The sequence below is a fragment of the Ambystoma mexicanum genome, chromosome 4p (assembly GCF_040938575.1).
Source record: "Ambystoma mexicanum isolate Mex_15411 chromosome 4p, UKY_AmexF1_1, whole genome shotgun sequence".
NCBI lineage: Eukaryota > Metazoa > Chordata > Amphibia > Caudata > Ambystomatidae > Ambystoma > Ambystoma mexicanum.
In genome coordinates, this window is record NC_090927.1 from 251,815,112 (window position 1) to 251,842,546 (window position 27,435).

At 49.8% G+C, this 27,435-nt stretch overlaps 1 protein-coding gene across 1 annotated transcript in view; it reads left to right on the forward strand.

Moving 5' to 3' along the window:
- RHAG (Rh associated glycoprotein) overlaps positions 1 to 27,435 on the forward strand; it is a 196,304-nt gene that overhangs the window by 118,428 nt on the left and 50,441 nt on the right. Inside the window, exons 7-8 of the mRNA XM_069605769.1 lie at positions 2,237 to 2,358; positions 7,175 to 7,248. Coding sequence (XP_069461870.1) covers positions 2,237 to 2,358; positions 7,175 to 7,248 — 196 coding nt within the window. The remainder of the gene's footprint in view (positions 1 to 2,236; positions 2,359 to 7,174; positions 7,249 to 27,435) is intronic.

Genomic DNA, 27,435 nt, shown 5'->3' on the forward strand with positions numbered 1-27,435 from the left:
GACTGGTCCTGGCAAAAGTTCTTGGCAAGGGATTCAAGCAGCTCGCCCGGCTGTGAGTAGCTTGCAATAATTTGAGGCCTGCTAAGGAGAACTCAGCTTGTGGTTTTAGGCCTCTGATTTAGGTTCTAAAGTATAAGTTCTAGGTTCTGGAGTATGTAGCTGGAGTCAGTCTGGAACGGGTATCTTCTGGATGTTGTGTGGTCCGGCAAAACGCTCCACAGCAATTGGATTTGAATGTCCTCTCTAGCTTCCAGTGGCTCTGGTTTATCCACTTCCCCCAAGCTCAGCTGCTAGCAGAGGCACTGCCCCTCCCAGTTTACCCTAAGAGGAAGCCACTTTTACAACGCCCCCAATATAACATTTGCCTGAGTGCAGGACAGGCCTTTGTTGAACTCCCTGTAGTCCCCAGCTGCCACTCCCCTTTCAATCAACAGGGTCATGTGACCTCAGAATGCAGCCAGGCCTGTCAGACACAGCTGTTGATCCAATTTCAACTCCTGTCAGGGGTAGTTGTCAGGCAGAATTCAGTTTCATTAAGCCAGGTTTCAGCTAAATGTCACTTTTTGTTCCCAGTTCTCTACATTCAAATCAAACTGACAATTTTTACATATACATTAAATAATTACTTCCTTCAAGTCATTTCAGAATATAGTTTTACATTGTATCCACCTCTTAGCAAGTCTTTCCTTGGTCTGGTTTTGTTTCATTTGTTCAGTTTTACACAAAAGTCTGGTGGTTTTAAAACGCCTGCTTTCTGATAGTGGTGAGTACTGGTAATGCAACCATTTTTGGGATTAAGAAAATTAATTCCCCACAAGAAGGTTGTATCTTTGGAGTGGTCTCGTGCCAACTGCGCAGCTCTCCTATTCTGGCATGAAGGTGGGTGGCGATAGCTCATCCCCCCATCCACCCAGTCTATTGATTTAGTTTGTTCTGGGATAGAATAATGGGTGGCGACAGCTCATCTCCACATCTACCCAGTCTATTGATTCAACATGGGTCAAAACCCATGACAGAATAAAGAGTTCAATTTTCAAGGACCCTCTGGAGTGTCAAAGTGTCTTGATTCCACATGTGTATTGTTCTGTTCGGTGGCCGACCTCTGTGTGTTTATTTAGTCCTTTGCTGATTCTCTCATTTAAAGGGTCTTCCATAAGTTCTCCCAAACCGTGTAGGCCACGTTCTTTCGAAAGTAGCTTCTGCACCGACCATCCTATCGATTTGATCCTACAGCCCCCCTTTTTCTTCCTACACTTATCAGACTTACCCTGTCTGCTGCCTTAAACCTAGCACTTGCAAATTGCTGGCTGCATTACCATTGTTTGTTGCCTTTATTATTTATTTATTGTTATTTATCTGTTTTTCCTCTGCTTCGCACTTTCCACTTCTCTCCACTTCCATGCGCTTTTCCCCTCCCCCTCTCCCATGCACTTGCACGTTCTCAATGTCACTGGGCCTAGTAAGATCGCTGTTTTGTTCTCCCCTGTTGCCCTCCCTTGCCTTTTCACGCTCTGAAACACTTGTGTACGAGCGCAATGGAAATAAAATATCAATCAATCCTGTGCTCTCTTCTTTTGTGCAGTATTTTTCTTTTTCTCAGCACATCGTGATAGCTGTTCTTATTTTTCTCTCTCGTTTCTGCTTTTCTCTCTCTCCCCCCCCCCACCCCCTTGCTTGCCTCCTTTGTCGTTCATTATACTGAATTTGGACCTTTTTAAAATTACCAACCAGTCGACTCATCACTCTTTTCAGAACAATAGTCCTTGTTACGCAAGATATAACTTCCTAACCTCAATGTTCCATCTCTGGTACATCCTCGCACTGTGCGAAGGAATTCTAGCTTGCAACATCATTCAGGCCCACTAAACGCTGCACATTTTAAAATCCTGTTTTACTTGCCTGCAGTTTTAACCCTTACATTGTCCAAGCAACACATGTGCTGGTCCAGAATCTCAGTACTCTGCCTTATTGCTGTACCTCTAGAAAATGCATCTTTTTGAAGTAGTTAGTTTTCCCCTCAAAGCACAGCCCATTTGTTATTAGTGTGTTAAAACATAAGTTAATAGCACAAATGCATTTTTTGTTAACTCTTTGTATTTACAGTGCAGAATGGCTTCTTTGCTGAAATCACGCATTTCTCCAATTATGCCTACCGAAAGTTGGTACAAACGGCATAATACTAATTAGATACCTAGTTTGAAAACAACATCACAGATTTCTGTTCTATTTTTTCCAGCCTTTCTTGGCTTCAAAGCTGAAAATTCAAGATACGTGTGGAGTGCATAATTTGCACGGCCTTCCTGGACTCCTGGGGGGATTAGCAGGGATTGTTGCAGCAATGCTGGGAGCCAAAGAAGGGTGAGCTATTATTTTCTTTGTAATGATGTTGACAAAAAAAAACATGTTTAAATCTGTTTCCTTTAATATGTGACAAGGTCAAGTTCGAAAGGGCTCTGTAACATCCAAGAAACCAATTTGTGCAACTATAATTGGAATTCTTTAGTTAATGAGGTAATGTTAACATGAGGTTTTTATATAACACTTCACTTGATTCACTTCGCTTCTAAGCGCTGTGCATAATAACGGTTGCTATTGGATAATTGAATAGCACAGAGAATATCTGAGGGAACAATGCTCATCTTGTGAAGAAGACATGTATTTGCTCAATTCACAGACTGGCACTTGGAAGATGGAGGAGTCCAGCATGAATCGCTTCATAAATCATCGATTAAAATATAATGGCACTTACCTTTGATCAGAGAGGGGTGAAGAGCTGTGTAGACTCTGCGGGGATGCAAACGTGTGAAGTGCAGGCTAGTCTCTTGTCAGAAATGTGTGCTTAAACATAGAGTTATCCACCTGGCAAATAGAACATTAAAAATGTGCTTTGCTTGTATGCAATGCTGAGCTTCTGATTGCAGCCTCAGGTCCGCGACTGAGGAAACCTGACCCAGCCAATGACTGCTTCAGCATCGCTGGCAATTGCATCAGTGTCTCAAAGAGTGTGAAGACTCTCAGCATATCCTCAGACACCAAACTCTCTATGAAAATGCATGTCTCACACATTTGCGCATCATGCGGCTACACAACAAAGCTTCTTAGTCATATCTGTCCCTTCATCTCAGTCAGCAACTGCTCTCTACTAGCCACTGTGATAGTGAACTCAAAGTTAGACCATTGTAACAATTTGCTAGCAGGCCCATGCAAGCTAAAGTTCACTTGCTCCAGTTCTCTCAAAATTGCGCTGTTCATGCCATTCTTGGTCTGTCTAGACGGAATCATATATCTGATGCCAGAAGGGCACTATACTTGCTTCCCAGTCACCAAATCACCCACAAGATCCTGACTTTGTTCTATAATGCTGGACCAGTACTATTCCTAACTACCTGAAGTATCGGATAAGGGTGAACGAGTTGGCACGCCATCTGTGTTCCCAGTACCACTTTAAACTGTTCCAGCCAGATACAAACTTGTCAAGTTTTGCGCCACATCTTTTGATGGCCAGGGTCCCCTGGCGTTGAACATCTAGCAGGTTCTATAAGATCAGCAGGAACTCTCAGCCTCTTCAAAAAAACTGTTATTTGATACACAAGGGCTTACTATTAAAAAAATTAAACATATGTTGTCCATGTTTAAGTAATGCATAATTACCATTCATAAAAACTTTCAATGTCATCAAAATATTTCCAAAATCATAACATATTTAAAGGTCAAGTGAATGAAAGTGTGCTTTCTTCCAATGGATCCATTTAAAATCGATGCATACATTTATCAGCATACTGAAGCTCGTGTACCAGCATAGCATGTACCCTATGCCGACACTTCATGCACTCGTCCTATTATATTCCAGATCATCATGCCAGCAGTGTGAAGGTGAACATGTGTTTTGAATGGAGTAGAGGATCCGTTTTTGACTAAACAGTATATCATGATTAACATGCTGAGGACATATTCTTTAGGATAGTCTAGAAGCTTTTTTTACTTTTTTTTTTATTGAGGCTTGTTCACCTAATGAGCAACTCTTTTCTGTAGCATGTCCTAAATGTACAATTGCATGATACAGCTTATTGAGTTTGTTGGCCCTAATTATGCCGCTCTATAGATTTCCCTCCTAGTGGTTATTGAGCTTTGTTTGAAGGTGTGTTTCCCAAATACAGTTCTACCAATAAAGAGGGAACTCAGAGGCCTTCCAACACGTCGCTCTAGCCAGGGATAGGAGAATCGATATGGTAAACATGATCATACACTACATAGTTGACTCGTACCCCACTCCTGTCAAGAGGATCACCTCCTCTCTGTGTCTACTAAACATGGATGCTGTATTTATACACATTGTAATGGCTTTCATAACAGTTTTAATTAATCAAATCAATACACTTTTAAACAAAAACAAAACAATTTAAGGTGAGTTTTTGTTTTAACTAAATGTGTCTAAATCTGAGGAGAACATTCAGAAGATATTCAATCTTTTCGAACCATTTTACGAATAGATTTCACAACATTGGTACATAGCCAAACTCAAAAAATGATTACAGCAACAATTTAAAAAAAAAAACGGTTTTGTAATACCGAAATCCTTCCTCTGGACAACATCTAGTGTTTCAACTACAGCAGCCCTGTTTAATGGGTCTTATTGTCCAATTTTCTGTTATCAGTTTTTCCAGAGGAGGCTTAAAACTCTGCCTGGCATGTTTCGTTCCTTGTCGGCACTTGGCATATAGTGGGCATGAGTGGCATGACATCTATTAAGGACGCATACACATATTTAAATGAAACTTGGCTCAAACTGAAGGGGAACATTCTAAGAGAACATTTTATATGCAATAAAGGAGTAGAGATGAGAATAGTCCTTCCTGAGTAGGCTCTTCTGCCTCCAATGTAACATTCTATCTTGGATTATTGCAATGTGGCTTCATGAGTTACTATTATTTCTGGATCCAGGAGTATGGGATAATGTGTTAAAATTTCCAACCACCCATCTGTGAATGATAGAGATATATCACAAAGAAACACAACAACAAAAAAAGTACTGGATTACCTTCCATCCCTGTAACACTAAAGGTATTAAGTCATACATTATATCTTATAGATATCTCTAAATACCTACTACCCATGTCCAGTCACCGGTTTCTCAGTTGCCTGATTGATCAGGTGTGCCCCAGTCACTCCAATTGGATGAAACCCCTGTTGTTCTGACCTAAAGAGTGTCAAGGAAAGTTGCATGTGACCAACAACTTCTCCATACGTTTGCCAAATTGGTGAAAGATATTCTCTTTATGGTATAATGTAAGCCTGATGGTGTTCAATTATCCATTAGAGTCAATCTCTAATGGCAGTGTCTTGAACATATTCTTTCTGTTAACAAATATGCACGCCATTTTGATTAGACCACATTATATTTAACAGATGACTACATCACATGAATGCGCCATAGCGTGATGAAGTCATGCACAATACATAAAGGCATTAGTAATGACACTCGTACCTCCCTAAATAATAGGCAACTTTGTTGCAATTTTTAGAGAAGAGCCTTAGTAAGGAGGAGGGATGAACAAAAATACTTTGCCATGTGTATACAGGGCAAGAATGTGAGAGCCGAAATTGCAAAATGTCAGTGTGTGGCACTGACAGCTGAAACTCAGCAGCACTGCTAGCCCCTTTGCAGCTAGATGAGCAGATACGATACTTCCTTGTTCTCCACAAGATATTCCAAAGATTCTTCATACCACATGCCAGAAAGCAACAGAATCTTGACACATGCACACTAAATCTGTGTGCCAGATGAAAGCCATACCAGGTTGGGCACCACATCTTTGCAGTGTCATATGATGTTACACCATGAAAAGAACTAGGGTAGTTTGCCCAGTCATAACTGAAAGAAAGTGAAATAGGTGCAGAGTAGATGGGGGAGGAGGTCGGGATGGTTGGGAGCCATTCCTGATTTCTGCTGGGTAACAGAGACAGAAGAACACAGAGTTGAAAGGCAAAGTGCAGTACAAATTGATAATATAAGTGGAAAATCTAGGCGAAATTATAAATAAATAAGTAATCACAATGACGTGAACACAATAAACAAAAACTCTTGAGCGGAAAGGAATAAAGACAATAAGAAGGGATCAAATTATAAAATGATTCTAAGGAAAGGATGGGAACAGAGCTTAGAGGATTAAAATATGGCAATGATTCGAAGAAGATCTGAGGAATGAAAAACATGACTGCAAAGGCAAGAAGGAGTTTACGGAAAAAACAAATTAATTTAATGTGACTATGTTCATGTCACAAAATAATATAATGAAAGTTTAAAAATGAGTAAGGGTTGTTGTGAATCATGTTTGAGAACATATCATTTAAGTTGGCACCCTTTTTCTAACTGAGGTGATTTATGATACAAATATATGATGTTGGAAAGTTCATGTTCTAACTGCATTTAAGGTTACGTTGCCCTGAATCAAAATCCTCAAAACCCAGGAGCAGGCTGGTGGTAAAATCAATAGCACAGCTTAGTAATACACTGTAACCAATTGCCCAGTTGGTCAGTTGACATAACAGGAGTTAGTATGCATTAGTAAAGAAAAGAATGGCCATCAGCAGTGACAGAGAAGTATGGTGCAAAGAAAACCCATGACTGAGAATAGAAGATTTGCAGTAAGATGATTCTGGACAGAGTTTTGTTCTTTTACTAACCTATCCAAAGTATAATGGACTTTCTTAGCTTGGACTGAAGGATGTTTTTCATAGACTTAACTATTTGCTTATGGATTTTAATCAATTGCTCACTGGATTTAGCTGTACTATGTGAAACGTGTTTTGTTCTTTATTTTCCTTTCTGGTTTATATCCTATCTGCACCCACATTTCAGAAGTGATTTGACAGTGGTTTCCAATTGTATAAACAACCACAAGTTCTTGTTGTTCTGCCACATTTGCACGTAATGCTCCTATTCATGTTAATGCCCTTGTATAGTCACCTGTGCATTGTTGTAATTCTCAGGGAAGATAACAGGCTATACAATTACAATATAGACGTGAATTAAACAGAGTTCATCCAGGTTTACCAGCTCGTAAATCAATTAGGGCACAGAGAATAGTGGTGCAGTTTGCTGCAGCATTGCATAATGCAGTAAAGGCTATTTGCACACACAGATGACCATTTCCTTCTTTGAATTTCTATCTAGAGCTTCGGCTGGTATTCAGGCTGCTGCCCTGGCGGCCACGATTGGAGTTGCACTCGTCGGTGGGGCAATCACAGGTTGGTAAATTGATGTAAACGTGTGCTTCGTATGCTTTCCAACCATGTATATCTGTTGTGCATTGTCTAAAACAGGAAATCAAAGACATTCCAAAAGAAAATCCATGTAATGCCAACATCCGACACTGCACAAAACGCCCCACAAAAGACACATTTGGCATTCCACCTGAAAACAAACATATGTACCCTAAAATATGCTGCATATGTAGCTAGACTTATCGAATGATATTGTTTGAAGTGACAACATTACAAAGGACTGTTTTCATGCATTGCCTTCATTGACACAGCTATGTTGGGAATCGCCATTTTCTACTTGTTGGAAGTTGTTACTTTTTCCTGTCGATTTATTTTTAACACTGCATTGCTGTATTGTCACAATGCAGAACTTGAAAACAGTAGTTATTTACGTGTTACTGTATTGTATTTGCAATGTGAAAATCGTATCTCTTGTGCTGTATGTCAAATTAATTTCCGTCTTTGGTAAAGGGTTACATGTTGTAATCTTATCAACGGTGTCATGAGGCCTCATATGTGAGTGCTGGAACACACTACTATCCATACTGTGGCAATGTTACCTGTTTGCCCTTAGAAGAGGAGGACTCGGGTACTCTGAGGGTCAAAAGGACCAAACAGCTTTGTGATGTTGTGTAGGATTGCCATCTTGCAAGGGTGTAGAAGCCCTGTTTAGTTTACTTTAGTTTATTTAATTTATTTATAGAGCACACCTAACCCTCAGGTATCTGGGCGCTTATACTTGAGCAAAAGTTACAGGAAAAAAACAAATAACAAATAGAAGTTGGCTTGTGTTACATATCATGTCTGCATACCAGACAAAAGGCACATGCACAATGTGAACTGGGTAAACAGGTAAGATGAGATAAGTCTAGCAATCATGCCAGACAGTGGCCACATATACAAAGTGAGAAGATCCAAAGAGCGAGGGCATACAACGTTACAAAAAAGGCAATAATCAATCAGTAGAGAGAAGCAGAAATGGAAGGAGTTGTACGATTAGATTTGCTAGGTGAAGAGCCACGCTTTTACTCTGTTTCTGAAGGACCAAAAGAATGGTTCAGCTCTAAGTGCAGTGGGCAATGAGTTCCACAGCTTGGCTGCTAGCACTGGGAAGCTAGAACCACCAGATTTTGTAATTTGTATTTAGGAATGTTGAGGCAATGTGAGTAGTTTGATCTGATAGGTCCGGTAGATTGGTTCCTGATGAATTTGTCGACCAGGTATTTTGGAGCCGTGTTTGACAGGAATTTTTGAGTGATTACTAGTGTTTGCAGTGAGAGTCTGTCTCACACTGGAAGCCAGTGTGTGTCCTGTCTGATAGTTGATATGTGGTTCGTTTGTGGGATATTTAAGGCTGTTCTGAGTGCATTATTCTGCATCACTTGAAGTTTGTTCAGATCGTGTTCATTGGTGCCTAGACATAGAATGTTACAATAGTCAATCTTGGATAAAATCAGAGCCCTAGCTAGAGTAATGCAACTGTTAGTGGAAAGATAAGGTTTGCAGGCATTAATCAACTTGGTAGTGTATGTTGTTGCTGAGGCAGTTGCATTGACTTGCCTTGTGAGGGAGAGGGTGGAGTCTAAATAGATTCCTGGAGTTTTGACCTTGCTGGAGGCTTTGATGAAGTTCCCATCAATGGTGAACTATTTGTAGAGTGTGTCTAGCTTGTTTAGTCGAGCTTGAGAGCCTATGATAAGTAGCTCTGTCTTATCATGATTTAGACACAGGCCATAGGCGGCCATCCATGCCTGTATGTGAAGATAGATTTTGTTTAACATTTTGGTATCTTTCTCATGGCAGCCCGAAAGAGTGATGAGGACTTGGGTGTCATCTGCATAGTTAGTGTAGGTGACACCCAAGCCATTGAGATGGTCAAAAAGTAGCTTCGTAAAGATATTGTATAAGTTGGGAGAGACGCAGGAGCCCTGAGTTACTGCACAAGAGATTGGTACTGGTTCGGCAGATGCCGTGGGTGCAAAGACCCTCATAGTCCTGTTTGCTAAAAAGGATTGAATCCAAGTGGCAGCATTAAGGGAGAAAGAGGCTGCTGTAAGGATCTGATGGTCAACCAGATCGAAAGCTGCTGAGAGGTCCAACAGCAGGAGTATGGTGATGTTTCCTTTATCCTTGAATTCATCCATTTGGATTTTTAGATCAAGGAGTGCTGTTTCAGTGCCATGTGTTGGTCTGAATCCAGATTGTCACAGGCCTAATAGGTTGTTGTCTTCTAGATGCTTCTGTACTTGGAATTATGCCACTCTATAAAGGATTTCTAGAAGGAATGAAACTGCTGTTATGGGGCTGTGTAGTTGGTAGGGGTGTTTGGATCTAGGTTTGGTTTTTTGAGAAGAGGCATGACCGATGCCTCTTTAAGATTATTTGGGACTGTACAGGTTTCAAAGGATGCATTAATCAAGGATGTGATGAATGGCACAATATCCTTTGCTCTTTCCTTTATAGCAGTAGCTGGGCAAATATCCCCCTGACATCTGGAGGGTTTTTGGCTGCCTTTCATGTCTTCTACCTCTTTAATAGTGACTGGTGGGAATTGAAATGGGTGACACAGTATAGGCTGTGTGTCATGAGGCTTGTTGAGGTTAGAGCTCAATGTCAGACTTCTCTTTTTTGCCTCTATTTAAGTATGCAGCAAAGCTATTTTGTCCATAGGGGTTTTTGGATCTTGATATACCAAGAGGCCTCTTTGATGCAGGATTCTGTATGTGTAACCGGAGTCTCCAACTCCCTGAGGATGGTGAATAGCTCTTTGCAGCCTGATTTAGCATTTTGTATGTTGGCACTACAGGTCTCTCTTTTGGTGTTTAATATGGCTGCTTTGTAGGTGGTAGCAGCAATTGTGAACTTTTCCTTGTTTGGGACAGTCGATGTGTTTTTCCAGATGGCTTTGGTGATACTTTTGGAGCTACGTAAGGCTTTTAAGTCAGCAGCGAACCACGTGTTTAAGGGGGGCTATTGGTTTAGCTTTTCTTAATTTTACCAGGGCAATTTTGTTTAATGCCTGAAGTCAGGTATGGTTATAAAGGTCCACGAGTAGTGATGGGTCCTTACCCAAACTGTTAGCGGGATCAGTACTAGGATGTAGTGGTGGCAGTAAGTTCTCCACAGTGATGTTGCAATTGTTTCTATACATGACCTGCATGGCTAGAATGGCACTTGAGATAGGGCACAAGCTGTCCTGTATGGTAAAGGAGATGCAATGGTGGTCTGACCATGCGCAGGGCGAATTGGCAAGGATTGTGGTTGTACAATTTAAGTCTGCCAGCCAATCCGAGGTTCTTCCCTAATTATGAGTGGGGCCGCTGACACAAAGCCAAGCTGTGAGATAATATTCTCGATGGCTGTTGTGTTGATATCATTCACATTGTGTAGACTTAAGTTGAAGTCTCCCAACAGTACAATTTGGGAGCTCAGTTTGGTGTTGCGAGTATGGAGGAAAGTGAAGTCTTCCTCAAAGGAGGATATTGGACCGGAGGTTGGTATATGAGATGTAGCAGGAGAGTATGAGAAGCTGACAATGGGAGTTTGACAAAAAGAAGTTTGCCTGTAGGGAAGCATTCTTTGGTGAGTTCTCTGAGGCCCGGTTAGGTTTTAGCTATGAAAGCCAGTCTACTGCCTCTGCTGGTATCTCTAGCTGCTCTTATAATGGGGTAGTTCTCAGGGAAAGGTAGGGATAGAGATGGTCCTGCAGTTGGGTATAACCACATTTCGTTTATCACCAGAAAGTCAAGATAGTTGGCTGATATGAGATCAGATATGTCTAGAGTGTGAGCAATAAGAGATCTTGTATTAATGAGTGCTCCTTTGATGATTGGTACAACAGAGGTGCTGCAATAGCTGAGGTACTAGTTGCATTTTGAGCTGTGTTTTTGTTGGTATGGTTGGGCTCAGCACAGGGTCTGGTGGCAGTGGTGAAGATATGTTTACGCTTTGTGAGGGATGTGCAGGGCAGGTTGATCATCTTTGTGCAATTGAGGCGAGATCCTAGTCTAGCATTCCTGATGCTTAGTTGGCACAGTAAATTAGGCATAGGCAGTGATGCGTAGAGGTGGATCCATTGAGCTGGAGTGATGGGGCAGAAGGCACTGTTGGCAGTCGCAGAGTTAAAACTGGACAACGGTAGGTCAGCCTTGAATGGTGGCAGGAATCTAGTAGGTGCTATGGTGTTGAATAAAGGTAGGGGAGTAGCCATAGTTAAGGTTACTTTACATAGGGATGCCATATGTGACAGAGGACAGGTAGTGCAAGCCTGTGGTCCTGTTGGGAAGGGGGAGATCAGGTAGTAGATGGGCAGATTAGTAAGATCAGTACTTTCTGGGTTATGTGCTGCTTAGGGTCTTGGTGTTGTTGTATAAAACACTGTTCTGACAGACCCACTAGGCTGATATCAGGAAGGAGTCGCAGTGTAGTGCAAATCAGGCTAAGCCAGGAGCAATGCCTCATGCAATGCTACAATGGTTTGTTTCAACATATAGGGGCGACGGGGTCAGCTAAATATAGCAACTCATTATATAAACAGTAAGCCGGCAAACAGAAAAGTAGGACAGCGTTAGTATAGTAGTTATCTGGTGACACATGTGGGAATAAAACCTAGAACACCATCTTAAATATACAAATAATAAGCGGGTCGAACAACAGAGAACTGGTACTGCTGTTATCTGGTGACACATGTAGGGATAAAACCTAAAGCCCCATCTGAATATACAAACAATAAGCAGGGCGAGCAGCAAGGTAGCACAGCAGTAGTACAGCAGTTATCTGGTGACGCGTGTGGGGATAAAACCTAGAGCACCATCTGAATATACAAACAATAAGCGGAGTGAACAGCAAAGTAGCACAACAATAGTACAGCAGTTATCAGGTGATAGGGATAAGGGGAGAACTGGCCCCATTTATAGTTGGCACAGCAATCACAGCGGAAACAACATAATCATCTAGTGGCAGTAATCACTGAGTTATGTTATTCCAATGCATGGGAAGCCCTGGTGCAGAAAAGGATTGGATGTAAGTGTACCACAGCAGTATAATCTGGTATAGTTGAATCAGCTTGATATACCTTTTTGATTTGTATTAAATATTACATGATGTGAGCAATACTTGCTCATGGAAGGTGGTCTGCTGACCAGACTCCCCTCTTCACACACTATTGTACACCTGTGCACGTCAGAATCAGTAGCCTGATTGGCAGCACCTGCTGCTCTGTGGCACACAACAGGTTCATGTCACAGGCGCCCTCTTGACAGCTGCAGTGACAGTGAAGTCCCTACAGCATAAGTGCTTCATTTTAGATATGTACATCGGTTCCAAAAATAACATAGCTAGGAGACTTGCTATGCTTTTGGCACCCTAAACTGAAAATATAAGACATATCTGACTTGGAGGTATGGTGGGCGACGTCCCTCATAATAATCCAAGCCACATCAATTTGATATGAGCCTATTTCACCTGTGGAAAGGGTATTTGTATTCCACCCAGTCTCTGCTGCTGCCAGCAAGACTGTATCCATGGAGGTTGCCTCTCTTACACCTTATCTGAGGGCACGTAACACCCTCTCCAGTGAGACAGTCACTCCATAGGAAGTTGTCCTGGGAATAGGAATTAAAGTGCTCATCCTTCACAATTAGCCTCACACCAGCGTGCTGCATACCAAATGTTCCTGTGACGCTATTGACAAGGGGTTGGGGTTATTGTAGGCAGAGGGAGCTCCGACCACTATCTTGTTTTCTCTCTTTATCTCTCTTCCTTACTGTCACCTTGACTTCTTCTAACACAAAGCACGTTGGGTGTGATATTGGAAGGCAACATCCATTTGTTCCAAGAATAGGGATTGGACCCTTAAGGTAAGCTTGCTTTTATCAATTACCCATTGACATTTGACTTTACTACAAGGGGCTCTCAATCCTTCTCAGATTAACTTTGGAACAAACACCTGAAGAAGAATCCATTGGACATCTGTTTGGAGAGTTGACATTCCAAAACCCCTAACCAGTGATGTAAAGACTGAGGGGCCGATTCATGGAACAAACGTGCGCCGAAAATCTACGCGCAAGCAGGCGCAAGCAGGCGCAAGCAGGCGCAAGCGGAAAAAAAGAGGCGCATGCGCACGCGTGCGATTCATGGAAGTCCCTGCGCGTGTCTTCCTCGGGATGTGCGCCAAACCCGTGCATGGCGCACACATCACTGCAACATCGCGAAAGGCGTGTGCGACGCGCACAGTGAAAGTGCACAACCGCAGCGCACACACCAGAAAGTGGGCGGGACATGGGGCGTAACGCGCGGAATGGGGAACAACACGCGAAAATAAGGGCGTAACTGGGGATGTACTGCAGGGAAGCAGACGGAACGCCCACACGCACTCGAACCACACGTATTCATGGAATCGAATAGGGCAAAGCCACGCACAGCCAAAGACACGCACAAGCTGAAACACGGCCGCCACACGAAGGCAGGCGGTAGAGTCCCAGCGCATCCAAAAAGTGGCGCGCGGGAAGTTAAATACGCGATTGAGCGGGTACGTGGATTTCAGGGGTGCGCGAGAAATTCTACACGCGATTGGCCTGGGTACGTGTATTACAGGGGTGCGCGAGAAAATCTACACGCGATTGGCCTGGGTACGTGGATTTCAGGGGTGCGCTAGAAAATCTACACGCGATTGGCCTGGGTACGTGGATTTCAGGGGTGCACGAGAAATGCTACACGCGATTGGCCTGGGTACGTGCATTACAGGGGTGCGCGAGAAAATCTACACGCGATTGGCCTAGGTACGTGGATTTCAGGGGTGCGCGAGAAATGCTACACGCGATTGGGCTGGGTACGTGTATTACAGGGGTGCGCGAGAAAATCTACACGCGATTGGCCTGGGTACGTGGATTTCAGGGGTGCGCGAGAAAATCTACACGCGATTGGCCTGGGTACGTGGATTTCAGGGGTGCACGAGAAATGCTACACGCGATTGGCCTGGGTACGTGTATTACAGGGGTGCGCGAGAAAATCTACACGCGATTGGCCTGGGTACGTGGATTTCAGGGGTGCGCGAGAAAATCTACACGCGATTGGGCCTGTGCGAGTGGGGCAGTGTATTACGTGGGTGTGCGGGAAGTTGAAGAGGTGAATTGCCAGTGTGGGTCCTCCCAGGTCTCCCCTCTACCCCCTCCACGACCTCTGCAGGCAGCCCACACCACAGGGGACTACCCTGCACCCCTGGTCATGTCCCGCAGGCAGCCCATCCACCATGGGCATGCCCCCCAGCCAAGCCACATGTCCCCTTGCACCCCCACCCCCCCAGCACCGTGGGGCACCTGCCAGCAGGCCCCCACCCATGTCTCCCACCACCCCCACCCCTCCAGTCACCAGGGGCAGCCTCCACCAGGCCCCCACTCATGTCCCCCTGCGCCCCCACCCCCCAGCACTGTGGGGCACCTGCCAGCAGGCCCCCAACCATGTCCCCTTGCACCCCCACCCCCCAGCAGGCCCCCACCCATGTCTCCCACCACCCCCACCACCCAGTCACCAGGGGCAGCCTCCACCAGGCCCCCACCCATGTCTCACACCACCCCCACCCCCCAGTCACCAGGGGCAGCCTCCACAAGGCCCCCACCCATGTCTCACACCACCCCACCCCTCCAGTCACCAGGGGCAGCCTCCACAAGGCCCCCACCCATGTCTCCCACCACCCCCACCCCTCCAGTCACCAGGGGCAGCCTCCACAAGGCCCCCACTCATGTCCCCTTGCACCCCCACCCCCCAGCACTGTGGGGCACCTGCCAGCAGGCCCCCAACCATGTCCCACTCATGTCCCCTTGCACCCCCACCCCCCAGCAGGCCCCCACTCATGTCCCCTTGCACCCCCACCCCCCAGCACTGTGGGGCACCTGCCAGCAGGCCCCCAACCATGTCCCCTTGCACCCCCACCCCCCAGCAGGCCACTGTGGGGCACCTGCCAGCAGGCCCACAACCATGTCCCCTTGCACCCCCACCGCCCAGCAGGCCCCCAACCATGTCCCCTTGCACCCCCACCCCCCAGCAGGCCCCCACCCATGTCTCCCACCACCCCCACCACCCAGTCACCAGGGGCAGCCTCCACAAGGCCCCCACCCATGTCTCACACCACCCCCACCCCTCCAGTCACCAGGGTCAGCCTCCACCAGGCCCCCACCCATGTCTCCCACCACCCCCACCCCTCCAGTCACCAGGGGCAGCCTCCACCAGGCCCCCACCCATGTCTCCCACCACCCCCACCCCCCAGCAGGCCCCCAACCATGTCTCCCACCACCCCCACCCCTCCAGTCACCAGGGGCAGCCTCCACCAGGCCCCCACCCATGTCTCCCACCACCCCCACCCCTCCAGTCACCAGGGGCAGCCTCCACAAGGCCCCCACCCATGTCTCCCACCACCCCCAACCCCCAGTCACCAGGGGCAGCCTCCACAAGGCCCCCACCCATGTCTCACACCACCCCCACCCCTCCAGTCACCAGGGGCAGCCTCCACAAGGCCCCCACCCATGTCTCCCACCACCCCCACCCCCCAGTCACCAGGGGAAGCCTCCACAAGGCCCCCACCCATGTCTCACACCACCCCCACCCCTCCAGTCACCAGGGGCAGCCTCCACCAGGCCCCCACCCATGTCTCCCACCACCCCCACCCCTCCAGTCACCAGGGGCAGCCTCCACCAGGCCCCCACCCATGTCTCCCACCACCCCCACCCCTCCAGTCACCAGGGGCAGCCTCCACAAGGCCCCCACCCATGTCTCCCACCACCCCCACCCCCCAGTCACCAGGGGCAGCCTCCACAAGGCCCCCACCCATGTCTCACACCACCCCACCCCTCCAGTCACCAGGGGCAGCCTCCACCAGGCCCCCACCCATGTCTCCCACCACCCCCACCCCTCCAGTCACCAGGGGCAGCCTCCACAAGGCCCCCACCCATGTCTCCCACCACCCCCACCAGCCAGTCACCAGGGGCAGCCTCCACAAGGCCCCCACCCATGTCTCACACCACCCCCACCCCTCCAGTCACCAGGGACAGCCTCCACCAGGCCCCCACCCATGTCCCACTCATGTCCCCTTGCACCCCCACCCCCAACACTGTGGGGCACCTGCCAGCAGGCCCCCAATCATGTCCCACTCATGTCCCCTTGCACCCCCACCCCCCAGCAGGCCCCCACTCATGTCCCCCTGCCCCCAGGTACTGACGAAACGCAATCATGGCAGTAATGGGCAGCATACCCAGCACAAACACCCAGGCAAGGATTGCATCCACCCACATAGTAGATGCAATTACATGATACAACCCCATTGGCAAGTATGTAAATGAACACATGTCCCTCACACACACATACACAATGGGTGCAAGTGAATGTCAAAACCCATATCATGACATGCATGAAACCAATGAGAAAATACCACAAATGTAAGTAATAAATATATGTATTAAAGATGAAAATGAAGTAAAGAAATAAAACACACAACAATGGGGATGACAAAACAAATGGTCCATGTCCGAGAACAAATAGAAAAAATCAAAAAACAAAGGAATCCAAAAACTAATGTAGTCCAAAGCAAAATAATGGGGGGAAAAATAAGGAAAAACCATTGCCTCATGGTGAACACAAATATAAATCCAACAAATGTTTTCCAAACATCAAACTATGTACAAGAATATCCCAGGGTCCATGATCCCAACACCATAAATTAAACCTACTACTACTAACTAATAATAAAAATATATACAGAAAAGTGGCCATTGTCCGAGCGGTCCAAAAAAAACTTAAACTTAAAAAATAAAGGAAACCTAACACTAACTAACTAAAGAACTATATACAATGGCAGCGGGCAAGTCCTGCGGCTCACTCTGTGATGTTGCCGGCCAGGGCATCCTCGAACTCCATGTCGATGTCCCGGAGGCGGGACTCTGTCCGGGCCCCGAGGTCTCGCAGGGACAACCCCGTGTCCACCTCAAACTCCCTGCGAGCTTCCTCGAGGCACTCAGCCCGCCTCAACGCCCGACGCATGGAGAACTCCGCCCTGACCATGGTGAGCCGCTCCTCTTCCGCCCGCTGCCGCTCCGCACCTATCCGCTGGACCAACTGTTCCCACACGGAAGACACTGCCATCCCAGGGTTCTCCTGCCCTCCGGCCGATGCCTGCCCCTCTGATCTTGATGGCCCCGAGCCATGATGCCTCCCACGTCAAGCCTGCTGCTGCCTCCGACGCCACTGCCTCTGCCAGCACGACGGCATCCAGGCTGATGGAATCCACCGATGCCGTCGTGCACGTGCCCTGCCAGATGATGCCGGCACATCCTCCATCTGCAGGGGGACAGTTGCTGGTGTGTCCACCCCTGCTGGACCTTCGACTCCCGACTGTGGCAGGGATGGGGTCCCCAACGAGCTGGCTGCGTTGGTCGGGGCAGGTCCACAGGGGGCCCTGGTGGCATCTGGGCCGGAAGACGGCATGGAGCACGACTGGCGCATAGCCTCCACAGAGGAGGAGAGGGTCGCCAGAAGGCCACACACATGTAGGAAACCCCCGACCATGGCGGCTCCCAAATGGTTCACGTACGCACGGTGCTCTTCGTGATGATGTGCATGCTCCTCCCGGGAAGCATGCACCTCATCACGAATGCCAGCCGTGCGCAACGCGACACCAATCAGGACCCTCTCCACACGGCCAGGGGTCCCCTCGTCCGCAGGTAGAGGAGTGTCAGATGACATGGACATCTCCCCTACCTGCGGACGGGCCTGGGATGGGGCATCCCTGCTGGTGCATGGTGGTGCAGTCACAGTGTCAGGGACAGTGACATGCACAGGCACCTCCACGGCGACCTGTGCTGCCTCCTGCCCCTGGCCCTGGACTGCACCACTTGCACCAGCGGGGATGCCCCCACCAGGCCCCATTTGTGGCTCAGTAGCGGCCTCCTCCCCCTCTGTGGAAACCACCAACCTGGATGTCTCCACGCCGTCTTCCGCCGGTGCAAGCCCCTGTGGGGGCTCACCCACCCCTTCCGCTGCAGCCGTGGTGGCATCCCCGCCGCTCTGCTCCACAGCGCCTTCTCCGCCCTCTTCTTCACTTGCCACTGTGTAGAGGGAGACATAGAACACAAGCATCAGGGTACTGTACAATGGTCCCCTAGACAGGAAGCAACAGCAGATGAGTGGCACTGTCATACATCACTTCCATCATGTCCCGCCACAACACATGGGTCAGTGCAGGCAAAACACATACAGTAACAGGCATGGCGCATGCCATGGACATTGGCTTCCATGACCAAGGGACTCATGATTCATACAATGTTGGTTTTAAACTCAAATGCATCATGGGTCTTGCCATCACATGCACACACCTCACCGTAGTTCCATCCATCTGGCCTCGTACACCACAGACGCAGTGGATACAAGGATGACTAGGCTGCATCAGTGAATCTGAACATTGTCACAGACATGTGTCATGCATCCATGGCAGTTACAAGTCACAGACACGCAGTTCAGACACACACACATGGGCACCATACGTGTACATGGGACCAGCACCCATCCCTCACCCCCACCCATGTCCAGGAACAGAGACTGCCATGCTTCCATGTGTCCATTCCGCACAGAGCCCCCCATGTTGCAATAGAACACATGCACCAACCATGTGGTTCACACATCACTGTACTCACATGCCTGACCATGATGTCCCTGCACACACACATACGTACATGGCCTATGTCACACATACAGGCAGGTATCAGACAACCAGCACACTGCAACATGCCCTGTCTCACACAGTAATGCTTGGCCACTTACCGGCCAACTCCAGATGGGTCTGCCTCCGAAGGATCTGGGCGTGGAGCGCTGGGTCTACGCGTTCCAGGACCCTCATCTCGATGTCACTCAGGCGTGCCCGGCCCCCCTCCGCGAGGCGCCTGGCCTTATTGAGGGTCCTGGACCTCAAGTCCTCCCAGCGCTTCTTGATGTGCTTGATGTCGCGGGTTGCCACCCCCTCCGCGTTGATGGCAACCACTACATCGTCCCAGATCCTCTCCCGTCCTTCCTTGTTGGCGCGTGGTCTTCCGAAGAGGGCATCATAATGCCCCAGGACATGCTCCACCAGGACACCAACTTCCTTCTCACTGAAGCTGGTGGCCCTCTGCCTCTCTGGCTGGGGGTCGCCACTGGTCTCAGATGGTGCTTGCCCCGACATGGCGACCCCCGAGGCAGGCGTGGGTGGGCAACTGGGTCCTGGGGCTGGGCTGTGGAGCGATGGTATCCCAGTCGGGAGTCTACTGTTCCAGCAGGGGTCGACACAGCAACTGGACCCCTGCAGATGGCTGATGTGCAGGCACCAAATGGCAGGGCACGGTGGCAGCAGGCAGGCAGGCAGGCAGGCAGCAGCAGATGGCACGTGGGAGGCTGCTCGGGGCACTGGGGGGCAGTGATTCGGCCTTCTGGGCAGGAGCGTGGTCTTCCGTGTGTATTCGTGGCCAGCTTGATACGGAGTGATTTGGCACGTGAAAAATCTGCACGTCAGCGTGTAATTCGAGGAAAGGCCCGTAGCGCGTAAGCGCGTCTGCACGCATACGCATTTTCATTGGACCAAAGGCCCTCAGCGCGTGAGCGCGTCTGTGACGTGTCGTGCGAGGGTGTATCCCTCATTGCACGTGATGACAGAACACACGTGGATTACAATCAATCTCGTGTGAAAGTTCACGCCACCCCGGAACACACGTACCCAGGCTAATCGCGCGTGAAAAACTGCACGTCCGCGTGTAATGCGCGTAATCGCGCATGAAAAACTGCACGTCCGCATGTGACGTGACGCGCGCATGCGTTTCCCTCAGCACGGGTTAAAGGTGAGCGGGCCCAGCAGTTCGCTGTACGTGCCTTCCGTGGAGACCGATGTGTGTTGCTGCTTCCAGTTGTTTCGCGCGCCATCTACTTCACAGCTCTCAAGGACGTATCTCTTCTTTTGGCGGGGGTATTGGCTACGCGTGTTTTTCTGCATCGCGCTAGTCAGACGGTGAGTCGCAAACGCTCCTTTTCCCACTGCGGGTGCCCCTGTGTATTGCACCCATTTTCGATGTCATCGTAGCCTGCGTGTCCCACGCGTACGCGTTATTCGTGTTACTGGGTGCCACCGCGTACTGCGGGAGGTCAAATCTACGCACGTAGGCTGCAGGGTTGCGTGCACGGTTTTACTGCAGTTTTGGGGTGCCTGAGCGTTGCGTGACCCGTCACCACATCACCGGGGTCACATACAGCCTTGCAGGTGCAGGGGGGCTGTTAACATCTTGCTTCCCACCCCCTTCACCCCAATTGCCCAGGACAATTGTGGTGTACACCTCCCATTGGCACCACTCCATCTGTGCCAGCACTATTACATCTGTGCCATGGTTGGGAGGCCACCAAAGGTGAGGGGCGCCTCAGCTGGGCGTACTCCTCGTGGCGGGCGTGGTCGGGGACGTGGCCGTGGTGACCAGGGAGTAGGGGGACTCCAGGGTGTCCAGGGCAGCCACAGAGGGGGAAGAGGCAGGGGTGCGCCACTTGAGCACAATGTTGTGCCATGTGTCGGTGCAGCCATGCCACCACCCCCTGTGGTTCCGGGGGATGCAGCTCCTGCATCTGGCACTGGCACCCGTATGACCCAGCAGTCCGTTCCATCGACTGCCACGGGCCCAAGGGTAGCGGTAGCTGCAGGTGCAGCTGTGGACACCGCCACCCAGGCTCAGGGTCTGCCAGCGCAGGCTGCGTTGGCACTTGAAGAGCCCTTGGTAAATCTCCAACAGGCCAGGGGGGAAACCATAGGGGCACGCCGGGCTGCTCAGACCAAGACACGTGTCCCTGGGGCAGTCATGTCATCTGCTGCCCCGAACAGCCGGGTGTTGGCAAGTGCAGGGGCAGATGCACCCAACAGCACCCCGGTTGTGAGTCTGCCAACCAGGACCGTTGCGGTCAATGACCCTGCCACAGCTGATGTTGCTGCGCAGGGTCCATTAGTGGGCACCCAGCTGCCACTGACACAAGTCAGGCCTTTGGTCATCCCTCCACCTGCCACTCCCTTGGCTCAATCCACCGAACCCACTGGCCATACTGGTCAGGGCGGCATTAGCCAGCCAGGGTCTGCGCCACAGTCCAAGAGGAGGAAGGTTGCACCTGCAGCACAGGCTGGAACCGCACACACAGCCACGACCTCCTGCACGTCGAGGAAGAAGCCTTTCTGTAAGCAGGAACTGGACTTCCTCGTGGACTACGTGCGGGGACACAGCCGTGACATGCTAGTGGGTGCCAATAGTCAGACTACGGCTGCCCAACGTGACACCCACTGGAAGCATGTTGCGGAACATGTCAGTTCATTCGGCCATGAGGTGCGCACAGCGCAGGAGTGCAAAAAGCGCTGGAATGACATCAAGCGCAGCACTAAGGCTAAGCGTGCCTCAAATTACAACTTGACTCTGGTGACTGGCGGTGGGCCTGCACCAGAGGAGGAAGAACTCACTCCGCATGAGGCTCTCGTTGCGGAGTTCATACCACCAGAATTGGTCGAAGGTGTGGGAGAGATGCTGGACTTTGATGCCCAGTCCAGTGAGTGTTGAAGCGTAGTTGTTGAGGACGTGTGTGTTTCACTTGTGGGATGTGTTGTGCATGATTGCTGCTACATGTGACGTGTACATGGTTCTGAGGTGTAAGTAATGCAATGCTACCGTCATGCATGTCTCCTCTGCCTGCATGCGGGACTCCATGTGGGCATGCTCCCTTGCCCCTCCTCCGCCACTCTGCACCCCAGTTCCACCTTTGCACTGGTCTGCTACATTCTTGCCAATGTGTAGTTTCTTGTTCATGTGTCCTGTGTAGATGCTAACTTCCAGCTTAGAAACTGCCAGACATATGCCGTGTGGTACAGCCTTAGTACTCGATGCAGGGTATCCCACTTGTACTGTGCATGGGTCAGATGTCCCGCAGGGACATGAGTGCCCATTCATGCTCCATGTGCATTGCACGCATGCCCCTATGTGTCCTTGACTGGATGAGCACTGTAATATGAGTCCTTGGTTACATACATTGCCTGCCATATTATCGGCCTCCCCATGTCAACTGTGGCTCAGTCCTGCATTGTGGGATGTATTTACCCATGCATCCGAGCCCTACCTCGAAACTGTGCAGTACTGACATGGAAAACATCATGATGGCCAGAGCTTCCCAGAAAATGCACAGGGAAATGCATGAAGAATAGGCTGCCACCCATTTTTGCCGATGTTATGGGCACAGAAGGACACTGGCCCTCATTACGACCCTTGCGGAATTCGGAAAACGATGGCGGAAATGCAATACCGCCATCGAATAGCGCTCGGTGCGACTATGACCCGTCACCGCAAAGTACGAAGCCATTAGCGACACCGCAGTGAACGCCAACGCTAACTGCACCAAGCATGCGCGCGCGCACCATGCCAAACCGCAAACACCACCATGGCGCAAGGGTACGCCAATTCCGACCCTAGCGGACATGTACCTAACGCCATCAAGCATGGCGGAATGTACCATTCCGCCATGGTGAGAAGTACGGCATCGCGAATCAACCGTAAACGGCCCCACTGAGTGCCTGTACACCGCTCCCTGGCCACAAAGTACAACTCCCCGTAGGTGCAATGAAGTCACAATGCAACCATTGAAATGTACAAGTCACCCATGCATGCCAACGAACAAAAGAAACACAACAGGGGCCAATGGGAGCTGCAGGGCACAGATGGCACGAATACAGAAGCCATCCCAATGGACATGACCACAGTCCCCCACCAAGAAACGCACGCAAACACAGGCATCTGTGACCAGCAATATTCCGAGAATCACATCATTCCACCAGTCCACCTGGCTGACCGGCATCTGTTACACAAAACCCAATCCCCCGCCCCTGAGCATGACAACATTCAAACTGTCATATTGGCATCCCCATCCCTGACCTCACGGGCTTCGTAGGCAAACGCGCCCAGTACAGTACCACGTAACTAAACTCCGAAGCTGGAACCCAATGCAGATCTCCTCACAATACATCGCCCCCCAAATAGGCATATGCCACATCACTTGCAAAGAAGAACGCTACACGGGCCAAATCAGATTAGAAATTTAATGCACATCAAAATCACCAAGCCCATACAGCCATCAGGCCATGAACTCCAAAACACTTTTCACCATTGTGGGCTGCATCCGCACGAAATGACCAGCCACTACTTGTGTGACGCCCTGTTCCCTCATGGTACACAGAGCCACATTCACGTACGAAAAGGCAACATGGAAGCGCACAGAACCGCAGGGCCGTCCCAATGGGGAGGCACTAGTCCAGCTGAAAGGCCGAAATGTTGCTCCGAGCCACCAGTACTGCGTAAGGGCATGTGGGCCATTGGCGATCGTCCCATAAGATCGTAATGCTGCTCCACTGATTAACACGAAGCAGCAGGTGTCGGGAGTAAAACCCATCTGCAGGAGTGGCATACAGATGGCAGTGGCAAAAGGGGAGGAGATACCTGTCAACCAAAAGAAAAGAAAAAGAACAGAATGGCCATCAGAACTACATTCGAACAACTCACTTCAATGATCACACTAAATCCACAGCCATATGCATGCTAGCCCACTCCAAAGGATCATCACCACCCCAAAACCACTTGCGACTCATAACTATCTATATCGAGGTGTAAACACCATCACAAACGAGTGTACCTGTGCATGCGTCTGTCAAAACAGAATCCATCAGATGGGAATGTTAACGTGCATGGACACAAGTGTCTGAGGGCGCGTCGAGACAGGGAGGGCTCAACAAGGCCAGATAGACGATGGTCCCACTATGGCAGCCCTGCATCACATAGCGTAGGGGAGGCGGATAGATCCCAAGAAGCCCTGTACATGGCAAACTCTGTATCAAATCACCTGCCCATGCATCCATTCATCATTCCCTCATCCCGGGATTAAAACGCCTGAATATTTACTCACATAACATTAGAAATATCCATTGAGTCTGTGCGTTATGCAGCCTGCAAAATCCACAGTGCCCCAGCCCGTAATTCCAGTGTAGTGAAGTAACATGTATTTGGGAACGTCCGGCCTCATCGCCCACGTCGCTATTGCGCATCCCAAACTATTCATATCAATCATTGCATCCTCGCCATGGCCCCTGTCTCAAGGACATTGAACAATAGTACGTTATATTTGCAGTCAGACCTGTGGGCATTTCCTCGCCGCTAGCTGAAAACCGAAAGCGCCGCCCTTCGAATTCCTCATTTGCAACATCACGTCGAAGAGGCATCTGTGGCCGTTTGAAATCACTAATTATTCCATCGAGTGCGGCTGTGTGTGAAAATGGCAACTGCCTTCACCCACAAATGGGACGCCCCGCCCGTCGTTGCAACTCGGTACAGTGATGCATGAGGGCCCACCGTTACTCGAGTACTACGTTCCACTGACCCTTCACAAGTCTGTTCGCGACTGCACAGATAGTATGTGAAACAATGGGACCACAGCAGAATGAACATATCAACCAATCTTACACGGCCATCGGGTACAAATACATGATTGCAATAGCAAGATGCCATTCCCCGAATTGCAGCGTTGTGCGCGGGACGTGCTCGGCCAAAGGGGAGAGCAGTTTGCACAGGTGGAATTAATCACCACAGGTGGAGGCCATACAGCCTGAAAACACATAAATTGCACAGCCAGTCTCCTCCCACTACCACACCGAAATGCTACCGGCAGGACTCGCGATGTTGGCCCTGGGGGACCTGATAGCACTGCAAGTACTCCAACTCCAAGAAGACGAACACCAACTACAACCGGCCGCACTGAGGAGACGCAGGAGGAGGAGGAGGCCAAGGCAGGGCCAGCAAGGGCCGCCAGCACAGCCACTACCACCACGCAGGCAGCCCGCAATCCCACGCCTCCGAGCACATCCGTTCAACCTCACTGATGAGCAGATCCACACCCTCTACCGTCTGGACAGGGACACCATAGCCGCCATTGTGGACATGACACAGGCTGACCTTGTCAGCATGATAGATAGCCCAACCGCCATCCCACCCCTACTGAAGGTGGTGTCTGTACTCCACTTCCTGGCCACAGGCACCTACCAGCACACAGTCGGACAGTTGCATGGCATTTCTCAGCCACTGTTCTCACGGACACTATTGCAAGTGCTCGATACCCTCCTGCAGCACGCAGACGACTACATCTCTCTACCACGCTCGGAGCAGGAAATTACCAACACAAAAGTGGGATTCCATGCACTTGCCGGCATACCGGGTTGCATTGGTGCCATCGACTGCACCCATGTGGAATTGGTCGTCCCACATGCCATGGAGGCCCAGTACCGCAACCGAAAACAATTTCATTCTCTGAATGTACAAATGGTGTGTGACTCCAACAGGATCATTACACATTGTTGTGCCCGATTCCCTGGATCAACCCAAGATTCTATGGTCTTGAGGAACTCTACAATACCACGCTACATGGAGCGACACGCAGGGAACAGATCCTGGCTACTCGGTGAGTCTCATTACATGCATGATAATGTGGGGTATGTGATTCGGCAATGACCTGGCAGGAAGGGGGGGGGTGTGCGTACGTAGCAATGGCATTCCACATCATACGTTTCTCGTCCACATACAGGTGATGCTGGATATCCACTGAAGAGATGGCTCCTCACACCAGTCCGGAACCCACGGGACCAGCATGAGGAGGACTACAACCATGCCCACTCACGTACCCGTGTAGTCATTGAACAGGCATTCGGCCTACTGAAGGGTCGTTTCCGCTGCCTCAGCAGGTCTGGCGGGGCACTCCTGTACCGCCATGAGAAGGTTGCAAAGATGGTGATGGCATGTGTCATGCTCCACAACATGTGCGTACGTAGAAATGTGCCCATGCCCCCTGACGCAGAACTGCAAGCACCTGATGATGGTCATGATGAGGGTGGGGATGTGGCAGCACCTCAAGGAGTCTGCGAGGCACCGGAGGGCCGTGACATTCGTCAGCATCTCATTGATGTATGCTTCTAGCACTCACGCCTGGTGGCTGATACATGGACACGGGACTCGTGGCACTGTGTGTGTCTGGGACATGCACAATATGGACTGTACGCCTATGATGGCCTAGTACACAAAGATCAATGTCCACACATCTCATTGGTTGATCGTGCACTGTTTATGGCATATGTGATATCATGTTGTACACCCTATCGACCCGCCACCCAAGTGAGCCCAACACACCCCCTCCACCCTCCTACCTCCCCCCCGAACACCAGTGTCCAAAGATGCTCATTGTCAGTGGGCAGTCGCTATTGCAAGCCCCCTCTGCGGGTATCAGGGGCACCCCTGCCTGTGGAGCGCAGGTTCCTCCCAGATCTACGTTGGGGGCTGCCCTGGACGGAACTTGCAACGGATGATGTCTCTGCCTGCTCACGTCCATGCATGTCCCTAAGGGTTTGCGAGAGCTCAGTGAGCACACGGCGCACTGCGGCAAGTTCGGCACATACGTCCTTGGACGTCGCATGCAGTTCCCCCCTCAGGCTCTCGGTGCATCTCTCCATTTGTACTCCCAGGCTCTCGGTGCTACTCTCCATTTGTGCCCTTAGTGTCTCTGTACCTCTCTCCATTTCTGCCCTAAGTGTCTCAGTTGATGTTTCTATGTCTGCCTTAGTGCCCCCACATTCATCGGCATGGTCCTTGAGGAGCGTGGCCAGTTGCTGCTGTTGCACGATTAACTGGTCGAGGGACTGTTGCCTCTGCTGGGCCATGGCCATTTGCGGGGGTGTCACAGAGGGGCTGTTGTCCTCATGTTGCCTTGCCACAGGGCTTGTGGGGGATGGCCAGTCGTCGTCTTGTGGGTGCCCCTGCGTGGTATCCTCATGTTGTACGGGATGGGACAGACAGGGGGATTGGGACAGGTCATGGATGGATCTGACTTCGACATCCCCGTCTTCTGTGTCGGAGCATGCTGCCATCAATGGGGTGTCACCTATGGTGCTGCTGCCACCAGAGGCAGTGCCTTCTGTGGCATCCGTTGGGGGGACCTGTGGTGGTGGTGTTGTGGGCATGCTGGCTGCTGGGGTGCCTGTTGATGTTCCCTCCTCTGTGCTGCCACCTGATTTGTGCTGCTGCCGTGTCTTGATGCGTGCAGCTGAGGTGGAGGGTCTTT